This window comes from Dasypus novemcinctus, chromosome 17 (genome assembly GCF_030445035.2).
Source record: "Dasypus novemcinctus isolate mDasNov1 chromosome 17, mDasNov1.1.hap2, whole genome shotgun sequence".
NCBI classification, from domain to species: Eukaryota; Metazoa; Chordata; class Mammalia; order Cingulata; family Dasypodidae; genus Dasypus; species Dasypus novemcinctus.
In genome coordinates this window covers 66665552-66690976 of record NC_080689.1, presented here as the reverse complement: position 1 = coordinate 66690976, position 25425 = coordinate 66665552, and the positions used below count along the sequence as shown (strand labels likewise).

The 25425-nt window shown below is 39.2% G+C and overlaps 1 protein-coding gene across 6 annotated transcripts in view; it reads right to left on the bottom strand.

Moving 5' to 3' along the window:
* ALMS1 (ALMS1 centrosome and basal body associated protein) overlaps window positions 1-25425 on the bottom strand; it is a 315125-nt gene that overhangs the window by 239148 nt on the left and 50552 nt on the right. For 4 of the 6 annotated variants that reach the window (XR_011646196.1, XM_058278919.1, XM_058278922.1 and 1 more), the window contains exon 2: window positions 4189-4311. The exons of the other annotated variants lie outside the window; for them this stretch is intronic. Coding sequence is in view for 3 of the 4 variants with exons in the window: in XM_058278919.1 (XP_058134902.1) it covers window positions 4189-4311 (123 nt within the window). In the remaining variant the exon portion in view is untranslated. The remainder of the gene's footprint in view (window positions 1-4188; window positions 4312-25425) is intronic. 6 annotated transcript variants of the gene reach the window in all.

Here is a 25425-nt window from a genome sequence, read left to right as displayed (position 1 = left end):
CAAACAAGATGGTGGGCTGACACAATGAGATGACACAACAAGGAGGCACAACGGGGAGACAAAACAAGCAGGGAGTGGATGTAACTCAAGTATTTGGGCACCTCCCTCCCACATGGGAGGTCCTAAGTTCGGTTCCCAATGCCTTCTAAAAAGAAGACGAGCAGACACAGAGAGCACACCAAGAAGAGATACAGAGGGCTACAGAGGGCAGACAGCTAGTGCAAACAGCAAGGGGGGGAGGGGAGCAGAAATAAATCTTTTTTTTTTTTTAAGTCAATTATATTTCTGTATACTTGTATTGAATAACAGGAAACGGAAATTTTAAGATATATCAATAAGTCAAATGAAATATCAGTACACTGAAAACAAGAAAACAAAGAAATTAATGACAAATAAAGTGAAAAAAACTATCGTGTTTATAGAATAGAGGTCTCAATGCCGACAAGACATCAATTCTTTCCAAATTGATTTATAGACTCAATGCAATCTCACCCAGTAGTCTTTTTTCATAGAAATTGACAAGCTGATTCTAAAATTTATATGGAAATTCAAAACACTTATAATAAACAATATCATTTTTTAAGAGTGAACGAAGTTGGGGGATTCACACTACTTGATTTCAAATCAGTATAGTAATTAAAATTGTGGTATTAGCATGAGGATAGACATCTTCCTCAAGGAAGGAGAGAATTCAGAGACAGAACCACACATATATGGTCTTTCTATTTTTGACAAAGATGCCAAGGAATCCATTGAAGGAGTCTTTTCAGCAAAGGGTAATGACATAATGCTTAGATATCTATATGTAAGGAAATGACCCCACTTATTTCATACCATACACAAAAACAAACTCCAAGTGGATCAAAGAAATAAATGTGAAACCCAAAACTATAAAACTTCTAAAACAGTGGCTCCTAACTGGAGGAGATTGTGAACACCACCACTACACTAATCTCCCCAATGTTTGGAGACATTTTTGATGATCACAACTTAAGAGTAATGCTAGTGGCATCTAGTGGATAGAGCCTGGAATGCTGGTAAACATCTTACAATGCACAATCCCTTGCAACAAATTATCTAGCCCCAAATGTCAATAGGGTTATTAGTAACCTAGGGTTAGGCCAAGATTTCTCAAAGAGGACACAAAAAGTACAAACCATAAAAAAAAAAAATAAGCTGTTTTTCATCAAAACTAAAACATTTGCTATTCAAAAGACATTGTTGGGAGAAGGCAAAGACAAACCACAAAGTGGTAAAGAATATATCTGATAGAGAACTTACACCTAAAATTTAAAAGAATTTTCACAACTCAACAAATTAAAATAAATCACCCATAAAATGACAGAAGATTTAAGCAGATCTTTCAGTAAAGAAAGGACATGGACAGCAAATAAGCACACAAAAATATGCTCAACATCATCAGTCATTAGGGAAATGCAAATTAAAACCACACTGAGATACCATGATACACCTTCTAGAATGGCTAATATTTTTTTAAATTATTTTTAAAGCTGGCAATGCCAAGTGCTGGCAAGGATGCACAACAACTAGAATTCTCATAAATTGTTGGTGGGACTGCAAGAGTTTGCAGCCACATTGGAAAAATCTGGCACCATTCCTAGATATTTACCTAAGAGATATGAAACCATACAACTACTAGAAACATGTATAGGAATATTTAGAGCAGTTTTATTCAAAACAGCCCCAAACTGTAAAAAACTCAAACATTCTTCAGCTGACTAATAGATAAACAAAATGTGAATCATCCATACAATGGAATACCACTAGGCAATAAATAATAAAAGAAACTACTGATACATGCAATAACACAGATGACTCTCAAAAGCATGTGCCAAGTGAAAGAAGACAGTCTAAAAAGCCTACACTGTGAAATTCTGGAAAAGGCGAAACCATTGGGACAGAAATTAGACCAGTGATTGCCAGGGACTAAGGGATGTGGGGTTCGAGGTGAAGCAGAATGGAGAGTGACTAAAAAGGAACACAAGGGAACGCTTTTGGGATGATGGCAACGTTCTGTACCTCACATATGGTGTCTATATGATCGTATCTGTCTAAACTCATCAAACTGTACACCTAAGAGTAAATGCTACTATATTTAAACCATACCTTAATAGCCTGATTCAAAAAAAAAAGAAAAAGGAATGGGTAGGTAGGATATCAGGAACTGGAGACAGAGAATGTAGACAACTCTTGAAAATTTCACTGTAATGGCAAGCAGAATAATGGGGACAATAGGTGGAGAGAAATAAAGGATTAGACATTTATACTCAAACTACTGGTGATGTCTAGGTTATGAGACAGGATGGGGAAGTGAGGGGGTGGGGAGCAGATGGGAGAAGTGAGATATGGAGAAAAAGATCTCTGGAGTTTACATCAAAGTTTCAAGAACTTTAGAACTGAATGGGTTATATAAGTTGAAGTAAAACAAAATTAAAGAAGGAGAAGACAGTGTGGCAAAAGTGATAGCTTTCAATGAATAAAGAGAACTAATTCAAATGTCTTCAACAAGAATGACTAATGAGCAGAATAATCAGAAGAAGAAAGGAGGAGAAAGAATTAGAAAGTGGCATAACAAACACTACTGATACTCTGAGGTACCCAAGCAAAAGGAGGAAATGAAGAGCTACAAGACGGATTCACAGTTTGTATTTGTATTTTATAAGACAGGGACAAAAGGAAGACATCAGTTTTTGGAGTATGCTCTATCAAAAACATGCCCTGCAAGATATCAAACTATTTAGGAATATATCCCTTCCATAACTGGCCCGAGAATACTATGCTTTGTCTGTTAAGAGTTTTTCAGTGAGAGCAAATCTACATTCCTCTATATCTTGCATCTAATGGGTAATTACTATAATTTATGGAACACTGAAGGTGCCAGAAGAAACCTAACACCTGAATTATTAGGTAATCAACCTTATATATGTTTAGCATTTATGAGAAAGGCTGTATTTTCTCCCAACAAAGGTACATGAGCTTCTTCTCTTATCTGCTCAAGAGTATATCATTTCCTTTAAGTTTATACTATGTTGTAGAGCAGTAGGTCTCAAAATGTGATCTAAAGATTTCTAGAGGTCCCTGACATACTTGCAGTGGATCTATGAGGTCCTCCCTTTTCTAACTACATATCTAAGTGGGGCTAGCTTTTCTTCTTATACTTCAGACAAAACAACATACTGCAAACAGATTGAATGCAAAAGCAGATATAAGAACCCAACAGTCTTTTATTAAACTAGACATTAAAGAGATTTTATAAATTTAAAATGAAGCTACTCTTCCAACTAACTGGTTTTAGAATAAAACCATTTTTCATTTTAAAATATATTATTTATGTTAATACTCGGTCTAGTATTGTCAAATTAATTTAAAAATAAGTATTTCTAAATTTTGTTCTACTTTCTAGTGTGGTAAATATCACCAGATATAACCTACATAAGCAAAAGCACTTTAGAATAACCTTAAAAAATGTAAACAGGTCCTGAAAACAAAACAAACAAAAAGTGAACTGCTGTTCTCTATAATTAAGGCTGCCAAAAATTTGTTAGAAAAATGAAATACTAGGTGAGGCAGTTTGAGCTTTTATGGACCTCAGAAAAATCACAGTCCTTAAAGCTATCCATTCCTGTGGGTGTAATCCTACTGTAGGTGGGACCTATGGATTATATTAAGAACCTTTGGATTAGATTATTCAGGAAGGTGTTACCCAGGGTGAGTCTTAATCCTTTTACTGGAGTCCTTTATAAATGAATTTAGGATGAATACAGAGAGACAGAGAAAAAGCCACAGGAAGCCAGAAGCTGAAGCACTAAAAACCGTGGATGAGAAGGGTAAGACCAGTAGGCACCACCATATGCTTTGCCATGTGAAGGAGGAGTCCAGGATCACAGGCAGGCCGTCCTCGGGGAAAAAGCATTGTCTGACGATACCTCGATTTGGACATTTTTCTCAGTCTTTAAACTGTTAAGTTCGCAGACAAATAAATCCTCATTATAAAAGCTAACCGCCCCCAGGCAAAAAAAAAAAAGTCAACCCATTTCATACATATTGCATTTTAGCAGACTAGCAGACTAAAACATTACTTCACCTCTTTCCATTCTTCACGGGTAAATCAAATTTTTCATGCTACTTATCAAAAGAAAGATAGTTTGCTAATTACAAAAGATATACCTGATCATTCCCAGAACCCCACTGAGTTGTTTCCACAGAGACCACATCAGTATTGGAAATCTGTGTTCTATTATTGCCTTGATATAATGACTGTTGCCATACATGACCAGTCAATGGAACAACCTAAAAATAAAAAAAGACATAATCACTATGATTAAATAATAATAGAAATAACATAATATTTAGATCCTATGTCTCACTTATTATTCTGATATAAAGATAAAGAAATGGGGATTTATGGTTACAAAGTTAAGACTCAACAAACTTGCAAATAAATCACAGCGGTTCCTTAATATCCTATCCCCCTAGAGGTAAAAGAAGCAAGCAGAAACAATGGGATGTCTGTTCTAAAATCTGAATGCTTGAGGAAAACATTTGGGAAAATGGCCTAGTAGGGAGCTCCAGGGCTCGCTCCTCCTCCAAAACAGCTAGAGGACAAGCAACTGTTTGAAACAGCTGTTTTGGGGATCCAGGGGCCAAGGAAGTACTAGACAGCATCCAGGGAAGAATAAGAGGAAGATGCTGAGACACTGCAATAAATAACTAATTATATTGTTCACCCAGCCCCCACTCTAGAGGTGGGTCCAGTTGTCCCCAGGAAACGGGACAGGGGGATGGGGGAGGGGTCATGACAAAGTACCTATCACAGCTTTTGATCAGTGAATTTGGATTGCTGGGTCCAAGCTCTGAGCTGTAGTTTTAGCCAGACCTGAAAAGAAACTGCCACAACAATAATCAACCCTGCCCCTGATGGAAACAGAAATGGTGGAGGTTTAAAGTCACAGTACCTCCTTAGGGCTGTTGGGAACAGTTTGCTGAAAAGTTCCATCTGCTGGGCATGCTAGGAAAGTAAAGCTTTGTGGGCTGGTCAAAAAGGCTTCTGGCATCTTTCCTGATCCTCTCACCAGGGCTCTTTGCAGCTGGACTTTCCCCCCTCAAGTCCCTGGCCCTATTCTGGCTTGGAAATACTAACCTAAGAAAGTCTTCTCTGGGGACGCCCTCAACCCAGAATTTCCCCTGCAGCAACCCAGAATTTCCCCTGCAGGCAAAAGCAACTAGAGGCAATGAAAACAGTGTAAAACAGTGGTTCTTAACCAGGGGTCCAAGGACCCCCAAGGGGTCTGTGAACTTGAATTGAAAATTCAAAAATAACATTTTTCTTGTGGGGATGTGTTGGTGCAGGTGTGATATATTTATTAAATAATACACAGTATGTTGTGGACTTAGTATGATTTTAATTTTGATGTAGTGTGTTTCGAGTGCAATGGATAACTTCCTGCAAAAAGGCTGGTAAGGATAGCAGAGATGGTTTTATGATGCCATGGTAAGACTCAGATTTCTAAATGTTTGCTGAAAATGACCATGTGAACAGATATTGAACCATGCTAGATTATCAGGTATTGAAATTATGGGAAAGTTGTAAAACGTAATTTTGAATCCTAAAATTTAAAGATATGCCAATGTTGAGTGTCATAAAACCATCTGCCACTACATTCTGAAAGAAGGAGTCTGTGGTTTTCACCTAACTGACAGAGGGGTCCGTGGAACAAAAAAGGTTAAGACCCACTGGTGTGAAAAAAAACTATAGAGAAAGAACAAAAACAACAGAACAAATCAAGATTCCTGGAGAAGGAAGGGAGGAAAGAAAGTTTTCCTCCTGGGGGTAAAACAACTGCACAAATAGTGCAATCTTTAAAACTGTATTACATATCCAGGGCAAGAATCAGATGAAGAAGAGTTGGAAGAATATGTTCAAACAAAGGCAATTCTAAACATCTAGAATAAGATGAATCAATTATAAGAGACTTAAGACAAAACTAAAAAATAAAATAAAATCCTAGGCAAGAAAGAGAAACTGACCTTCAAAGAAAACTCATCAAAATATTCAGATGTTTAGACATCAGCAAAAAATTATAAGACATACTAAGAAAAGGAAGATATGGCCCACTCAAAGAACAAATTAAAACTTTGGAGGAGACACAGATTTTGAAACTAATCAATGATGTCCAAACAAATCTCCTAAATCAACTTAAGGAGATGAAGGAAAATATGGTTAAGGAAATAAAGAATATTAAGAAGATACTTGGGGGAAGCAGACTTGGCCCAATGGATAGGGCCTCCGCCTACCACATGGGAGGTCCACAGTTCAAACCCCAGGCCACCCTGACCCATGTGGAGCTGGCCCATGCGCAGTGCTGATGCACGCAAGGAGTGCCGTGACACGTAGGGGAGCCCCACACACAAGAAGTGCGCCCTGTAAGGAGAGCCACCCAGCACAAAAGAAAGTGCAGCCTGTCCAAAAATGGCGCCGCACACATGGAGAGCTGACACAACAAGATGACGCAACAAAAAGAAACAGATTCCCAGTGCCACCGATAAGGATAGAAGCGGTCACAGAAGAACACACAGCGAATGGACACAGAGCGGAGACAACTGGGGGGGAGGGGGAAAGGGGAGAGAAATAAGTAAAAAATAAATCTTTAAAAAAAAAAGATACTTGGTGAGCACAAGGAAAAATTTGAAACCTTGGATAGAAAAACAACAGAGTTTATGGGAATGAAAGACACAGTAAGTGATATTAAAAATACAATACAGTATACAACAGCAGATTTGAACAGGTCGAAGAAAGAATCAGCAAACTAAAAAACACATTTGAAATCTTACAAATAGAATAAGAGCTAGAGAAAAGAATGGAAATAATTGAGCAGAGTATAAGGGATTTCAATGACAGCACAAAGAACATAAACATAAGTACCATGGGCATCCCAAAAGGAGAAGGCAAGGAAAACATATTTGAAGAAATGACTGAAAATTTCCTAATTCTTATGGAAGACATAAGTATACATGACCAAGAAACACAGAATACTCCAAACCGAAAAAACCCAAATAGCCCTATTCTAGAACACATACTAATCAAAGTCAACTCCCAAAGATAAAGAGAGAATCCTGAAAACAGCAAAAGAAAAGCTACTCATCACATACAAGGGAACTGCAACAAGGGTAAGTACCAGAGCAGGTACAGCTCAGTAGTTGAGGGCCTGCTCTGCATGTACAAGGGTCTGGATTCAATCCGTGGTATCTCTTAAAAAGAGTAAATACTGGGAAGCAGACTTGGCCCAATGGACAGGGCGTCCGCCTACCACATGGGAGTCCGTGGTTCATACCGTGGGCCTCCTTGATCTGTGTGGAGCTGACCCATGCATAGTGCTGATGTGCGCAAGGAGTGCCCTGCCACGCAGGGGTGTCCCACGCATAGGGGAGCCCCACGCACAAGGAGTGCGCCCCATAAGGAGAGCCACCCAGCGTGGAAGAAAAGTGCAGCTTGCCCAAGAATGGCACCGCACACACGGAGAGCTGACACAACAAGATGATGCAACAAAAAGAAACACAGATTTCCAGTACCATTGATGAGGATGGAAGCAGTCACAGAAGAACACACAGCGAATGGACACAGAGAACAGACAACTAGTGGAGGGGGAAGAAAAACAAATAAAAAATAAATCCTTAAAAAACAAAAAAAGAGTAAGTACTGATTTCTCAGCAGAAACCATGGAGGCAAGAAAGCAGTGGTATGATATGTTAGTTAAGGAACTAAAAGAAAAAAAAAACTGCCCAAGAATTCTTTATTCTGCAAGAATTTCCCTTAAAAATGAGGGAGAGTTTAACATATTCACAGAGAAACAGAAACTCAGAAAGTTGAACCAGAGACTTGCCTTGCAAAAAATACTAAAGGGAGTTCTCCAGGCCAAAAGGAAAAGACAGAAAGGACAGGCTTGGTGTAGAGTGTAGAAATGAAGATTACCAGTAAGGGGAAACTAAAAGGGTAAAAAAATAAACAAAAAAGTAAAATAAGACATATAAAAACCAAACGACAAAATCGATGAAGTACTGATTTTACAGTAAAATACTGAAAACTGATGGATTAAATTCCCCAGGCAAAAGGATACAGATTGGCAAAATGGATTAAAAAGTATGCTCCACTTGTATGATCTACACAAGAGACTCACCTTAGACCCAAAGACACAAACAGGTTGAAAGAAGATATTTCACACAAACAAGTAACCAAAAAGAGAGCTGGGGTAGCTATACTGATATTGGACAAAATAGACTTTAAATGCAAAACAGTTATAAGAGCCAAAGAAGGACACTATATATTAATAAAAGGGGCTATCCACCCAGAAGAAATAACAATCCTAAGTATTATGCGTCAAACCACGGTGCCCCAAAATACAGGAGGCAAGCACAGGTAAAACTAAAAGGAGAAAAAAATGTCTCTACAGTAATAGTTGGGAGATTTCAACATTCCAGTATCACCAACAGGTAGAACATCTAGACAGAGACTCAATATGGAAAGAGAGATCTTGAATATGATAAATAAAACTAGACCTAACACATATATAGAGAACACTGTACCCCCAAAACAGCAGGATATACATTCCTATCAAGTGCATGGATCATTCTCCAGGATAGTCCACATATTGGGTCACAAAACAAGTCTCAATTTTGAAATATTGGAATTATACAAAGCATTTTCTCTGACCATACCAGAATGAAGTTGGAAATCAATGATTGGCAGAGAAGTGAAAAATTCACAAACATATGTAAGTTAAACAACACACCCAAATTAAGGGGTCAAAGAAGAACTTGAAAGAGAATTCAGGAAATTTCTCAAGACGAATGAAAAGAACACAAAATCAAAATCCTTTTGAATTTGAATTGATAATAAATATATTATCCATTCAATGAATATTAAAATGAAGTAGAAGGGAAAAAAAGAAACTTATTGGATGGAGAAAAGGCAGTACTGAGAGGGAAATTTATAGTCTTAAACCCCTCCCTTAAAAAAAGAAGAAAGAGTTCCAGGACGATGGAGGATTACAGAGAAACAAGAATCACTTCTCTCCCAGAAAAATGGCTGGAGGACAGGCAGAAATGGCCCAGGAAAAAAAAAAAGTTTTACAGTTTAGGGCAACAGGGGAAGGCTGGATACCACCCAAAAGAGAGAGAGGTAAAAGGAAAGAACCTTGACCAGAAAACTCTGTGACAAAAGCTGTAACTACAGGCACCCATTCTGCCACCTTCAGAGCAGACAGTTTTAAGTTCTCAGTCTTCTGACCAGCAGCTATAGATAGAGGGGTGTTTGCAAGGATCCACCTCCCCAGGAAAGGAGACAGAGAGGGATGCTGCCTAATGTTGATTTAGCTTTTGGCCAACAAATTTGGTCTGTGTGTTCCATGAGCCCTTCCAGGCTGGTCAGGAGCACATCATTGTTTGCCCTGGGAAACAGCAAGGCTCCCTTGCTGGGACTAAAGAGATCCAACCCTCTCGAACACCCTCCCTACTGACCAGGACAGGTTGTTGAGGATACAGAGTAGAGTGGAATTATTGTCTACTAGAGAAAAGGGAGAGCACTGCTCGCAATGGTTAGAGAAAAGCTAATGAGAAAGTTTGATTTGTGAGGCTCTGAATAGCCTCAAGGCAGGATTCTCTGTCACACTGTTGGGATCAGTGTTGCAGTGAAAACATTCCAACCGTGGTTTGAACTGAGAAGGCTTCTTAAGACCACCATCTGCTGACAGGCCAAGGACGTGCATGCAAGGAAATTAAATAAATAATAGAGGGTTTTTCTGGCTTTACAACCTCCCTCCCAAGGCCCTTGGAAGCAGGTCTGCAACCCATTACAGGGTCCATGGCCCAAGTGTGAGCAACTGAACAGGGATAATCCTAAAGAGCTAGAACAGGTTGAACAAAGAATCAAAGAAAGGCAGTAACACACAGCCTACTGCCATTAAATCCCTACGCAAGAGAAAGAAATTGGGGATCAACATAAACACACCATCGCAATCACAAGACTAAACATTAGCAAAAAATTACAAGCCATACTAAGAAAATGGAAGATAAGTCCCAAGCAAAGGACTATATCAAGGCCCCAGATGAGACAGAGGATTGTTCACAGCAGCATTACTGACAAGTGCCAAAAGACAGAAACAACCCAGGTGTCTCATCAACCAATGAATGGATAAACAAACTGTAGTGTATACACACAATGGAATACTATGCATATCTAAGAAGAAATGAAGTTGTGAAGCATATGATAACATGGATGAACCTGGAGGACATTATGTTGAGTGAAGCAAGCCAGACACAAAATGAAAATTCTGCATGATTGCACTATTATAAACTAAATATATTATGTAAACTCATGGAGTTAATAACTAGAATATGGGTCATCAGAAAATAGAATGAGGTTAGAGAATGGAAAATTGAGAGTTAATCTGTGAATAACCTCCCACTGGGGGGAGGGAAGAAGAATATACTAAGTGAAAAAACTAGGCAAAAGGTACTACATACAGTTTGACTCCATTTATACAAAATATAAATACAAATAAATTAGACAGAAATAGAATAGAAGCTATGTAGGGGAAGCATAGAGAGAGTGACAGGTGATTATTAAAGGATAGAGTTTTTTGTCTGCTTTTTAAATTATTATTGGAATAATGGAAATGCTCTAATAATGACTGAGGTAATTAATGCACAACTGTGTGATTACACCAAATACCGATGATTGCACATTTTGATAGACTGTCAATTTTATTAATATGTATAAAAATTGATTTTTTAAAAAGAAACATATATACACAAAAGAAACTGGAGGTAAAAGAATTAGGCTGGAACCCAAGAGAATCCACAAACAAACTGAAAGATGTAATAAAAGGGTTCAGTACAGAAAAGGAAAACATAAAAAACAAATAATGATGGTTAGTGACAGGGCAAGGGGAACAGGGAAGATTAGAACAGGGGTGGAAACAAGACTTCAATGTATACAAAAAATCAAAATCCTTTTGAATTTGAATCATATAAATATATTATCCATTCAGTGAAGATTAACATGAAGTGGAAGAAAAAAGAAGAAGAAAGACTTAAGATCTAAGACGTAACTGCACACCTGGAAGAACTAAAAAGAAAAAGAGGAGCAAACTAATCCCAGAGCAAGCAGAAGAAACAATAAAGATTAGAGAAGAAATAAATTGAATTGAGAATACAAAAGCAATAGAGAAGATTAACAAAGCCAGAAACTGGTTCATTGAGAAGATTAATAAAATTGAAAAACTCTCAGCCAAACTGAGAAAGAAAAAAAAGAAGATGGAAATAAATAGAATCAGCAATGAGAAGGGGAAAAGGACTACAGACCCCACAGAAATAAAAAGGACCATAAAGGGATACTATAAACAACTGTATTCCAGTAAGTTAGACAACTTAGATGAAATGAACAAATTCCTAAAAACACACAAACGACCTTCACTGACTCTAGAAGAAACAGAAGACCTCAACAGACGAATTACAAGCAAAGAGATCAAATCAATTATCAAAATACTCCAAACAAAGGCCCAGGACCAGATGACTTCACAGGTGAATTCCACCAATCATTCTGAGAAGAAATAATAGCAATCTTGCTGAAACTCTTCCAAAAATATGAACAGGTGGCAACACGCCCTAACTCATTTTATGAAGCCACCATTACCCTAATACTAAAGTCAGATAAAAATACGAGAGGGAGGCGGACTTGACCCAGTGGTTAGGGCATCCGTCTACCACATGGGAGATCTGCGATTCAAACCCCGGGCCTCCTTGACCCGTGTGGAGCTGGTCTACACGCAGTGCTTGATGCACACAAAGAGTGCCGTGCCATGCAGGGGTGCCCCCCACATAGGGGAGCCCCACGCGCAAGGAGTGCGCCCCGTAAGGAGAGCTGCCCAGCGCCAAAGAAAGTTCAGCCTGCCCAGGAATGGCACCACACACACGGAGAGCTGACACAACAAGATGACGCAACAAAAAGAAACACGGATTACCTTGCTGCTGACAACAGAAACGGACAAAGAAGAACACGCAGCAAACAGACACAGAGAACAGACAACGGGGGTGGGGGTAGGGGAGAGAAATAAATAAATAAATCTTTAAAAAAAAAAAAAAATATATATATATATATATATATATATATAGAAAAGAAAATGACGGACTAATTTCCCTAATGAGTATAGATGTAAAAATCCTCAACAAAATTCTTGCAAATTGAACACAACAGCACATTTTTTTAAAAGTATACATCATGACCAAGAGGGTTTTATCCCAGGTAGGCAATGGTGGTTAAACACAAGAAAATCAACTGGTGTAAGAAACCACATTAACAAACTGAAGGAAAAAAACCACGATCATTTCAAATGATGCAGAAAAGGCATTCCACAAAATCCAGCACCACTTCTTAATAAAAAACACTTTCAAAGATAGGAATAGAAGGAAACTTTCTCAGTATAATAAAGGGCATATATGAAAAACCCACAGCTAACATTGTACTTAATGGTGAAAGACTGAAAGCTTTCCCTTAAGATCAGGAACAAGACAAGGATACCCACAGTCTCCAGTTATTCAACACTGTAATGAAAGTTCTAGAAAGAGTAATTAGGGAGCAGGGGAAAAGGCATTCAAGTTGAAAAAGTAAAACCTTTCATATTTGCAGATGACATAATCCTTTACTTAGAAAATCCTGAAAACCCCATAAAAAGCTCCTACAACTGAAAAACCAAATTCAGCAAAGTGTTGGGATACAAGGTCAACACATACAAGTCAGGAGATTTTATTCAACAGTCATGAATAGATTTTATACAATAAAAACGAACAATCTGAAGAGGGATCCAAGGGAAGCAGATGTGGCTCAAGTGATGAGGCCTATGCCTACCATATGAGAGGACTCAGGTTCAATCCCTGAGGCTTCCTGATGAAAAAGAAGAAGAGAAAGTGTGCCCATGACGCAAGCCAAGTGCCCATGTGAGTGCCCGCATGGCGAGCTGAGTGTCCACATGATGAGCCAAGTACGCATGAGAGTGCCCACATGGTGAGATGAGTGTCCATGTGGTGAGCCAGTGCCCATGCAGTGAGCCAAGTGCCCATGTGAGTGCTCACGTGGCGAGCCAAGTGCCCACATGAGTGCCCATGTAGCAAGCCAGGGCCTGTGCGGAGAGTGAGTGCCCACGCAGCAAGATGATGACATAACGAAAGAGTGTTGAAGGGGAGAGTCAAGGTGAAGTGCAGCAGAGACCAGGAACTGAGGTGGCTCAATTGATAGGGAACCTCTCTCCACATCAGAGGTCCCCAGGATTGAATCCTGGTGAATCCTAGAGGAGTAAGACCAGAAGAAAAGACAAAAAAAAGAGGGAACCAAGAAAAAAATTTCCATTAATGATGGCAAACTAAGAGAATCAAATATCTGGGAATAAATCTAATCAAGGATATAAAGTATTGGTTCATGGAAAACTACAAAACATTGCTGAAGCAAATTAAGGAATATGTAAATAAACGGAAGGACCTTCTACATTCACGGACTGGAAAACTAGATATTGGTAAGGTATCTATTCTACCCAAGAAAAATTATAGATTCAATGCAATCACAATCACAATTCCAATAGCATTCTTTGCAGAAATGGAAAAGCAAATCATCAATTTTATGGAAGGGTAAGTGGTCCCAGATAGCAAAACCATCTTGAAAAAGAAGTTGGAAGACTCACTTCCCAACAGTAATGCTTACTACAAAGCTACAATAATAAAATCAGTGTGGTACTGGCATAAGGACAGAAATATAGACCAATGGAATCAAACTGGGAGTTCAAAAATAATACCTCACATCTATGGCCAACAGATTTTTGACAAGGATGTCAGGTCCACTCAACAGGATGAGTCTCTTTATAAAAAAAAAAAAAAAATGGGGCAGGGAAGCAGATGTGGCTCAAGTGATTGGGCTCCTGTCTACCATAAAGGAGGTCCAGGGTTTGATTCCCGGGGCCTCCTGGTGAAGGCGAGCTAGCCCAAGCAGAGGGCTAGCCCACTCAAGAGTGCTGGCCTGGATGGAGAGCTGGCCTGTGTGGAGAGCTGGCACAGCAAGATGACACAACAAAAAGAGGAACAGGGGAGAGACAATAAGACACAGCAGACCAGGGAGCTGAGGTGACTCAAGAGACTGAGCACCTCTCTCCCACTTTGGAAGGTCCCAGGATGGGTTCCTGATACCACCTAAAGAGAAGCAGACAAAGAAGAATACACAGTGAATGGAAGCAGACAGTGAAGGTGGGATGGGAATAAGTAAGTAAATCTTTTTTAAAAGGACAGGGTAGATGTTTCTCAAGTGGTTGAGCCCCTATTTCCCATGTATGAAGTCCCAGGTTCAAGCCAAGGTACCGCCTAAAAGCAAAAACAAAACAAGCAAAAGAACGAAAAAACCAACTTGGGGGAACTGGTGTAGCCCACTGGCTTCCCACATACAAGGTCTCAGGTTCAACCCCCAGCCCCAGGTACCTAAAAAAAAATAAATAGGCACTGGGAAAAAAATGGATACCCATACACAAAGAATGCAGATGGACCCTTCCCTCACAAAACATACAAAAATTCACTCAAAATGGATGAAAGATTTAAATTTTAACTGTAAAATTCTTACAAGAAAATATCAGGAAACTTTTTAGGACCTTGTATTAAGCAATGTTTTCTTAGACTTTACACCAAAAGCATGAGTAATTTAAAAAAAAAATGGGGGAGCAGTTATAGCTCAGTGGTTGAGCATCTGTTTCACATATACAAGGCTGCAGATTCAATCCCTGCAACAATCCTAAACAATCCTAAAAAAAAATTGTTTTAAAAGATAAAAAGGACTTCACCAAAATTAAAACAACAATCCATATAATGAGAGAAAATACTTGGAAACCACATATCTGATAAGGGTTTAATATCTAGAATATATTAAACACAACAACAACAAAGAAAACAAAATTTAAAAATGGTCAAAACACTGGAGTAGACATTTCTCCAAAGAAGATATACAAATGGCCAAAAAGTACATAAAAAGATGCTCAACATCATCCTGTTAGGGAAATCAAATCAAAACCAAAATGAGATACCATCACCCTTATTAGAATGGCTAAAATTAAAAATAAAGAAAAAAGGAAAAACACAAGTGTTGGTGAGGATATGAACAAAAAAGAACATTCACTCATTGTTGGCGGGAAAGTAAAATGTTGCAGCAGTTGTGAAAAACACTGGCCATTTCTCAGAAAGTCACGGATAGAATTACCATACACCAGGTAATACTACTTGTAAATATATACCCAAAATAACTGATAGCAGGGTCATGAACAGATATTTACACATAGACATTTTCTTATTACCTTAAACCTAGTCTTTTATCATAATGAATAATTCTTCAAATGAGCTTACCCTGTATAACTTACAGTTAAGGTTTCTATCTCTTGATTGGACCCAGACTACTATATAACCCAATTAAAAGGATGAAAGAGTCAACATGGATTAAAAAAAAAACCACAAGACCCAACTATACAATGATTACAAGAAATGAACTTTAAACAAACAAACAAAAAAAGTAAAAGAGTGGAAAAACTATACAATGTTAATCCCAGTTAAAATAAAATTTTTGAAAAACTGGCATGGGCATATTAATATCAGATAAAGTAGAGTTCAGAGCAAAATGTTACCAGAGGGATCAAAAAGGTCATTTCATAAAGATAAAGGGTCAATTCATCAAGAGGACAGAACAATCATCAACATTTATGTGCATAAAAATAGAACTTCATAAAACATGAGGCAAAAACTCAAAAAGCTGCCAAAACAGACAGACAAATCCAGAAGTATAGTCAGAAATGTCAAGACCTCCTTCTCAATTTGACGGAAAAAGAAGAAAGAAAACTGGCAAAGACAGACTTGATAAACAACTATCAACTAAATGAACCTAAATGATGACATTTATTGAACACTCCACCCTACAACAGAATACACATTCTTTTCAAGCGCACATGAATCATTTACCAAAACAGACCATATATTCTGGGCCATAAAAAAAAAAGACTCAATAAAATTAAGTATTCAAGTAATACAAAGAATGTTCTCGGAATTTAAACAGGAAATCAATAACAGGTAGCCATCTTGGAAATTGCCAAATATTTGGAAAATAAATTAGATGTTTCTAACTAATCTATGAATCAAATAAGAAATAAGAAAGCATTTTGAATTGAATGAAAATGAAAACACAACATATTGAAATATGTGAGACTTTATTAAAAAGCAACAAATAAGAGAAAACTTGAAGCGCTAAACAACTGTATAAGAAATTGGTCTTAAATCAATGATATCGGCTTCCCCCTTAAGAAACTAGAAAAGAGAAAATTAAATTGAAAGCAAGCACAAAAAAGGAATAACAGAGATCAGGGTAGGAAAAAATAAAATAAATAAAAAATGAAAAAATAAAATAAGACTTGCAGGAAGATAGTGAACTAGAAAGACATGAGACTTTCTTCTCTCCCAGAAAAATAGCAAGAGGAAAGGCAGAAATGGCCTGGAAAAAAAATCTTCTGGGGTTTAGGACAGCAGGGGAGGGATGGACATGGCCCAGAAGAGAGAGGGACAAACAAAAAGAGTTAAAAGTGGGTGGCGGACTTGGCCCAATGGTTAGGGCATCCGTCTACCACATGGGAGGTCCACGGTTCAAACTCCAGGCCTCCTTAACCCGTGTAGAGCTGGCCCATGAGCAGTGAGAGGAGTGCCCTGCCACACAGGGGTGTCCCTGCATGGGAGAGCCCCACGTGCAAGGAGTGCGCCCCGTAAGGAGAGCCGCCCAGCGCGAGAGAAAGCGCAGCCTGCCCAGGAATGGTGCCGCACACACGGAGAGCTGACACAACAACATGATGCAACAAAAAGAAACACAGATTCCCGTGCCACTGACAACAACAGAAGCAGACACAGAAGACTCAGCAAATAGACACAGAGAACAAACAACCAGGGTGGGGGGGAGGGGAGATAGATAAATAAATAAATACTTTTTTTAAAAAGTTAAAAGTGCAGCTGCTATTGCCTGCACCCTCCCTCACACTAAAGACTTTTTTTTTTAAGAGTAGAGAAGGGAGTAAAGAGTTTATTAAACAAGAAAATGAAAAAAGTACAAGGTTGGAGGCATGGACATCAGGTATACCGCAGGGTGAGTTGCATGTGTGGGATCCTAGGTCAGGGTTTTTTAAAGTATGTTTACTGTTCTGATTGGTTGCCCCACTAAAGACATATTTGAATTCTCAGTCATTAGGTCCAGTGGCTACAGACAAAGGGGAACCCAGAGATCCACATCTCCAGGAAAGAAGAGAGAGTGGGACACAGCCTAAGGCTAATGCAGCTTTTGACCCACAAATTTGGTCTGCTGTGTCACACAAGCCCTTCTAAGATGGGTGGGGCCACTCCTTTATTTGCTTTAGGGGCCAGCTCAGGACTAAAGAGATTGGGGGGGTGGGGGCACAAAAGAGAACCCACCCTCTCAATCTCCCTCTCTATTGACCAGGACTAATTGTTGAGAATACAAAGGGGCTGGTCAGAGCAGCAGGGCAAGTTACAACTAATTGATTACAGTCAGTTACAGATTACTTTGCTCATTCTCCACTTCCACTGCTTCACTTGACTAGTCTATTTTAAAAAAAAAAATACAAAGGGAAGTAGAATCATTTCCCTCCAGAGAAAAGGGAGGGGGCACCCAGAGAAGGCTGGAGAACAGTCTGTAAGAAAGTCTGAATTACAAGTCTCATCGATCCAGGCCACGTGGAAGCAAACACAACAAACCTGGCACTGAAGTGAGAGGGCTGCCAAAGAGCACCATCAGCTGGCAATCCAAGGAAGTACATGTGAGGAAATTAAAAGTAAATAAGAGAGGCATTTTCCGGCCTTTATAGCCTCCCTCCCCAATGCCCTAGGAAGCAGGTCTGCAACACATTACTGGGTCCAGAGCCCAGTTTTGAGCAACTAACAGGGACAATCCTAAGGACCTAGGCTGAAACAAGAAACAAAAAAACAGCTGTAAAACAAAGTCTCTTGGCACTAAACCCTACGAAAAAGAAAGAAACTGAGCATCTGAGTAGTCACCATCCTAATCAGATGCCTACAGATCAGCAAATAATTATGAGCCATACTAAGAAAATGTAAGACATAGTCTAACAAAAAGACTATATCAAAGACCCAGAAGAGATATACAAATTGAGATAATTAATAAGCTCCACATAAGTTTCAAAAATCAAATTAATGAGTTGAAAGACAATATGATTAAAGCGATAAACAATAAGGATAAAAAGATAAATGACATCAATAAGACATTAAGCAGGCACGAAGAAGAATTTGAAAATCTGAAAAGTAACAAAGCTCAAGGCAAAATAGGTGAGAGCAAAAACACATTAGAGGTATAAAACAGGAGACTCAAAATGACAGAAGGAAGAATAAGTGATACCAAAGACACAAAATAGCTGAAACTGAAGTGAGAAAAGAACAGAAAGAGAAAAGAATGAAAAACTGAGCAGGGGCAGAGGAAGATGAATGACAATACAAAACACAACAACATAAGTGTCATGGGAGTTCGAGAAGTAAAAGAGAAGGGGAAAGGGACAGAAAGAGTATTTGAGGAAATAATAGCTGAAAATTTCCCAACTCTCAAAAAAGAAATGAAGTTACATGTCCAACAAGTGCACCATACCCCTATCAGAATAAATCCAAAAAGACCTACTCCAAGACACATACTACTCAGAAAGTCAAATGTCAAAGAGAAAATTCTGAGAGCAGGAGGGGAGATGCAAACCATCAAATACAAGGGATGCCCAGTAAGACTTAGCATGGTTTTCTCATTAGAAGCCATGGAGGCAAGAAGACAGTGGTATGATACAATTAGGATAATGAAAGAGAAAATCTGCCAGCCGAGAATTCTCTATCCAGCAAAACTGTCCTTCAAATATGAAATGAGTATAAAATATTCACAAAAACGGAGTTTATTAAAAAAAAAAACAAACACCTATCTTTGCAGGAAATATTAAAGGAAGCCCTTAGAGCCTGAAAAAAAAAAAGACAAGAGAGGGAGACTTTGAGTAGAGTATGCTGCTCATAAGAGACTCACCTTAGACCCAGGGATACAAAGTGAAAGGTTGGAAAAAGATACTCCACTCAAATAGTAACTAAAAAAGAACAGCGGTAGCTATACTAATATTGGACAAAACAGACTTTAAATGAAAAAAGTTAGAAATACACGAGGCCATTGTATACTAATAAAAGGGACAACCCACCAGAAAGATATAACAGTCATAAATATCTATGCACCTAAACAGAGTGCCCCAAAATACTTGAGACAAACTCTAGCAAAACTCAAGGGAGAAATAGACACCTCTACAATAATTGTAGCAGACTTCAAAACACCACTCACATCATTAGACAGAACTAGACAGAAGACCAACAAGGAAACAGAGAACTTGAACAATATGATAAACTAGTTAGACCTAACAGACATATACAGAACATTGCATCCAAATTCAGCAGGTTATATATTCTTCTCAAGTGCCCACGGATCTTTCTCCAGGATAGACTACATGTTAGGTCACAATGCAGCTCTCAATAAATATAAAAAGATGGAAATTATACAAAGCACCTTCTCAGATCATAATGGAATGAAACTGGAATCAATAATTGATAGGAAAGAGATAAATTCACAAATGTGTGGAGTCTAAACAACACACTCCTAAATGAGGAGTGGGTAAAGAAGAAATTGCAAGTAAAATCAGTAAATATATTGAGACAAATACAAATGAAAATAAAACACAACTTATCAAAGCTTATGGGAAAAACATAGAAAAATTAAAATAAAACTTAGGGATACAGCTAAGGCAGTCTTGAGAGGACACGTATAGTCCTAAATGCCCATATTTTAAAAAAAAAAAAAAAAGAGCTAAAATCAAAGATCTAACTGAACTGGGGAAACTAGAAAAAAAACAACAAACTAATCCCAAAGCAAGCAGAAAGATGAAATAATAAAAACCAGGGCAGAAATAAATGAAATCAAGAACAACAACAACAACAACAAACAAACAAACAAATAGAGAAAAGCAACAAAACCAAAAGCTGCTTCTTCTGGAAGATGGTTAAAATTGACAAACCCCTAGCTAGATAACAAAAAAGAAGGGGAGAAAGAGAGAGAAGATGCAAATAAATACAATTAGAAATGAAAGGGGGGAAGTTACAGCTGACTCCACAGAAACAAAAAGGATAAGAGGATATTATGAGAAACAGTATGCCAACAAACTAGACAACACAGATGAAATGGACAAATTCCAAGAAATGTACATACCACCTACACTAATGCTACAAGAAATACAAGAATTTAACTATCCAATCACACTTAAAAAGATTGAACCTGTCATCAAAAATCTCCCAACAAAGAAAAGTCCAGGACCAGATGGCTTCACAGGTGAATTATACCAAACATTTCAAGAATATGTAACACAGTGGGAAGCAGCTGTGGCTCAACTAATAGAGCATCCACCTACCATATAGGAGGTCCAGGGTTCAAACCCAAGGCCTCCTGGCCTGTGCAGCAAGCTGGCCCACGTGCAGTCCTGCCATGCTCAAGAAGTGCCATACCAGGCAGGGGTGTCCCCCACGTAGGGGAGCCCCACGTGCAAGGAGTGTGCCCCACTAGGAGAGCCGCCCTGCGCAAAAAAAGCACAGCCTGCGCAGGAGTGACACCACACGCACAGAGAACTGATGCAGCAAGATGACACCACAAAAAAAAGAGACAGGTTCCCAGTGCTGCCGAGAATGCAAGCAGACACAGAAGGACACAAGAGAGCAGACAATGGGTGGGGGAGAGGGGAGAGGAGGGAAGGGGAGAGAAATAAATAAAAACAAATCTTAAAAAAAAAGGAATAAGTAACACTAATCCTGTTTAAACTCTTCCAAAAAAATTTAAGAGGAAGGAAAATTACCCAACACATTTTATGAAGCCAACATCACCCTAATACCAAAGCCAGATAAAGATACTACAAGAAAAGAAAATTAAAGACTAGGAAGCAGATATGGCTCAAGTGATTGAGCTCCTGCCTACCATATGGGAGGTTCCTGGTTCGATTCCTGGTGCCTCCTAAAAAAACAGCGAGCTGGCAGGACAGGAAGGCACAACAAGATGACGCAACAAGATGATGCAACAAGAGACACAAGAAGAAATTTTTAAAATCATAATGAGGGAAGCGGACTTGGCCCAACGGATAGGGCGACCGCCTACCACATGGGAGGTCTGCGGTTCAAACCCCAGGCCTCCTTGACCCGTGTGGAGCTGGCCCATCCGCAGTGCTGATGTGCGCAAGGAGCGCCGTGCTGCGTAGGGGAGCCCCACGCACAAGGAGTGCACCCCATAAGGAGAGCTGCCCATTGCGAAAGAAAGTGCAGCCTGCCCAAGAATGGCGCCGCACACACGTAGAGCTGACACAACAAGATGAAACAACAAAAAGAGACACAGATTCCCAGTGCAGTGGTCACAGAAGAACACACAGTGAATGGACACAGAGAGCAGACAACTGGCCGATGGGGGGGGAGGGTGTGGATGAATAAATAAATAAATCTTAAAAAAAAAAAAAAATCCTAATGAGACACACAACAAAGTAGGGAGCAGAGGTTCCCACTGCCTCCTAAAGAAGACAGTGATGTAATCTAAGTATCTTTTAAAATAAATAAAAAGTACATTTTAAAAAACAAAAACAAAAAAAATAAAAACAGTGAGCTGGTGCAACAGGAGAAGCAGCAAACTGACTCAACAAGATGATGCAACAAGATACAAGGGAAGAAAAACATAATGAGAGGCACAACAAAAGCAGGGAGCAGAGATGACTCAAGCAATTAGGTGCCTCCCTCCCACATTGGAGGTCCTGCGTTCAGTTCCCAGGGCCTCCTAAATGAAACAAGGAAGACAAACAAACACAGCAAGTGCAAAACATCAAGTGGGTGGGGAGAAATAAATAAAATAAATCTCAAAAAAACACAAAACCAATCTAACAAACAGATGCAAAAATTCTCAACAAAATACTTGCAAACCAAATTCAACAGCATATCAAAAGCTTATATATCATGACCAAGTGGGATTTGTTCCTGGTATGCAAGGCTAAGTTCAACATAAGAAAATCAATCACTGTAATATACCAGATTAACAAATTAAAGGAACGAAACTACATGATCATCTCAATCAACATAGAAAAGGCATTTGACAAAATCCAGCATCCTTTATTGATAAAAACATTTCAAAAGATAGGAATAGAAGAAAAATTCCTCAATATGATAAAAGGCATATATGAAAAACCACAGCCAACATTGTACTCAATGGGGAAAGGCTGAAAGATTTCCTTTTAAATTTGGGAACAAGACAAGATGCCCACTGTCACCATTGCTAGAGCAGTTAGAAAATAAATTAAAGGCACCCAAATAGAAAAGGAGAAAGTAAAAATTTCACTATTTGTGGGTGACGTGATCCTATATTTAGAAAATTCTTAAACCTCTACAACAAAGCTACTTGAGATAATAAACAAGTTCAGCAAAGTGGCAGGATACATGAGCAACAAACAAAAATCAGTAATGTTTCTGTACACTAGTATTGAACAATCTGAGGAGGTAATCAGGGGGGGAAATTCCATTTACAACAGCAAAAAAAGACTCAAACACCTAGGAATCAATTTAATCAAAGAACTATAGGACCTACATACAGAAAACTACAAAACAATGCTAACAGAAATCAAAGACCTAAACAAATAGATTTCGTGGTCATGGACTGGAAGACTAAATACCATGAAGATGTCAATCCTACCCAAACTGATTTATAGATTCAATGCAATACCAATCAAAATTTCAACAGCCAACTTTACAGAAATAGAAAAGGCAATTATCAAATTCATTTGGAAGGGAAAGTGCACCCAAATAGCCAAAAGCATTCTAAAAAAGGAATGGGAGGAATTTCACTGCCTGACCCTGAAACATATTACAATGCTACAGTGGTCAAAAAACATCAGGGTACTGGCATAAAGATAGACACAGTGATCAGTGGAATAGAATTGAGAGTCCAAAATTAACCCTCGCCTCTCAGCCAACTGGTTTTTGACAAACCTACGAAGTCCATGTTAACAAACAGACTCTTCAACAAATGGTGCTGGGAGAACTGGGTATCTATAACCAAAAGAATGAAAGAGGATCCCTATCTTACTCCCTGTACACAAGAACCGACTCAAAATGGATCAAAGACCTAAATATAAAAGCCAGGACCATAAAACTACTAGAAGAAAATGTACAGAAACATCTTAAAGACCTTATGGTAGGTGGTGGTTTCTTGGACCTTACACTCAAAACACACACAACAAAAGAAAAAAAAAAAAGGATAAATGGGGCCTCCTCAAAATTAAGCACCTTTGCACCTCACAGGATATTGTCAAGAGGGTGAAAAGGCCAATTCAATGGGAGAAAATATTTGGAAATCACATGTCAGATAAGGGTTTACTATCCATGACATATAAAGAGATATTATAACTCAATGATAATAAGACAAACGATCCAATTAAAAATCGGACAAAAGACTTCAATGGACATTTGTCCAAAGAAGAAACACAAATGGCAAAAAAACACATGAAAAAATGTTCAACATCACTCGTGATTGGGGAAATGCAAATCAAATCTACAATGATATATCATTTCATACCTATCAGAATGGCCACTATTAAAAAGACAGAGAGGGAAGCGGATATGGCTGAAGTGACTGGGCTTCCGTCTACCACATGCGAGGTCCAGGGTTCGATTCCCAGGCCCTCCTGGTGAAGGCAAGCTGGCCCTTGCAGGAGTGCTGGCCCAAGCGGAGAGCTGATGTAGCAAGACAATGCAACAAAAAGAGACACAGAGGAGAGACAATAAGAGATGCTGCAGACCTGGGAGCTGAGGTGGCACAAGAGATTAAGCGCCCCTCTCCCACTCTGGAAGGGCCCAGGATTGGTTGCCAGTGCCACCTAACGAGAAGACAGACACAGAAGAACGCACTGCAAATGGACACAGAGAACAGACAATGGGGGGGGGGAATAAATCTTTTTAAAAAAATGAGAACTATAAGTATTGGAGAAGATATGGAGAGACAGAAACACATCCACTGTTGGTAAGAATGTAGAATGGAAATGCTGTTTGACCTAATGTAAGGGGAAAATGGAAAGCAGAAATGAGTTTATATGGCTACGAGTCTCTAAAAAAGAGTCTGGAGGCTGTCAGAAGGATTGCCCCTGTGCACAGCTGAGCAGAGTCTGGGAGACAGATGGAGTGGATGCAATCCCCAGGTGTTGGTTCCTTTGAGGGCTAAAGAGACCCACGGGTTCTATGGTCATGGCAGATGGGGTTCACTGCCATGTCAGATGGCCCTTCTTTGGAGCTGGTGTTTCTGCGTGATGGAACTGGACTCAGATGGGATCTCTTTTCATAAGACTTTCATCCTACTTTACTGGAGTTGTAGTTGGTGTTGGGGTTTAAGATATATTTAGGGGATTTGAATCTCTGGACTGACAATAGGATAGCCAGGCCCTGAGCGTCAACAGACTCCAGCTCCTACAATCTGATTTATTGGACTCACCTCACTCAGCTAAGATGGAGTTGAAGAAGGACAACCACCACACCATGGAGCCTAGAGTGCCTACAACTGAAAGCAGGAGGACTGCATCCAGTATCCATGTGGAATCTGAGCCTCCTCCTGACATAGAGGTGCAACGGACACAACCAATCCAAGGCCCACAGAGAAAAGGTGGCATTGGAATGGGAAAAGTGGACATGGTGGCTGATGGATATGGGGAATGGCAGGAAGAGATAAGATGTGGAGGCGCCTTTGGGACTTGGAGTTGCCCTGAATGGTGCTTCAGGGGAAATCACCGGACATTGTAAATCCTCCCAGGGCCCACTGGATGGAATGTGGAGAGTATGGGCCATGATGTGGACCATTGACCATGAGGTGCAGAGATGCCCAGAGATGTACTTACCAAATGCAATGGATGTGTCATGATGAAGGGAGTGAGTGTTGCTGGGGGGGGGATTGGTGGGGTGGGGCTGGTGGGGTTGAATGGGACCTCATATAATTTTTTTTTTAATGTAATATTTTTACAAAATCAATTAAAAAAAAAAAAAGAATGTAGAATGGTATAGCCACTATGGTGGATTGTCTGGCATTTCCTAAAGAAGTTGAATATGGATTGGCCATGTGCCTCGACAATACCACTACTGGGTATACACCCAGAAGAACTGAGAGCGGCGACACAAACAGATAACTGCAGACCAATATTCACAGTGGCGTTAGTCATAATTGCCAAAAGCTTGAAACAACCCAGGCATCCATCA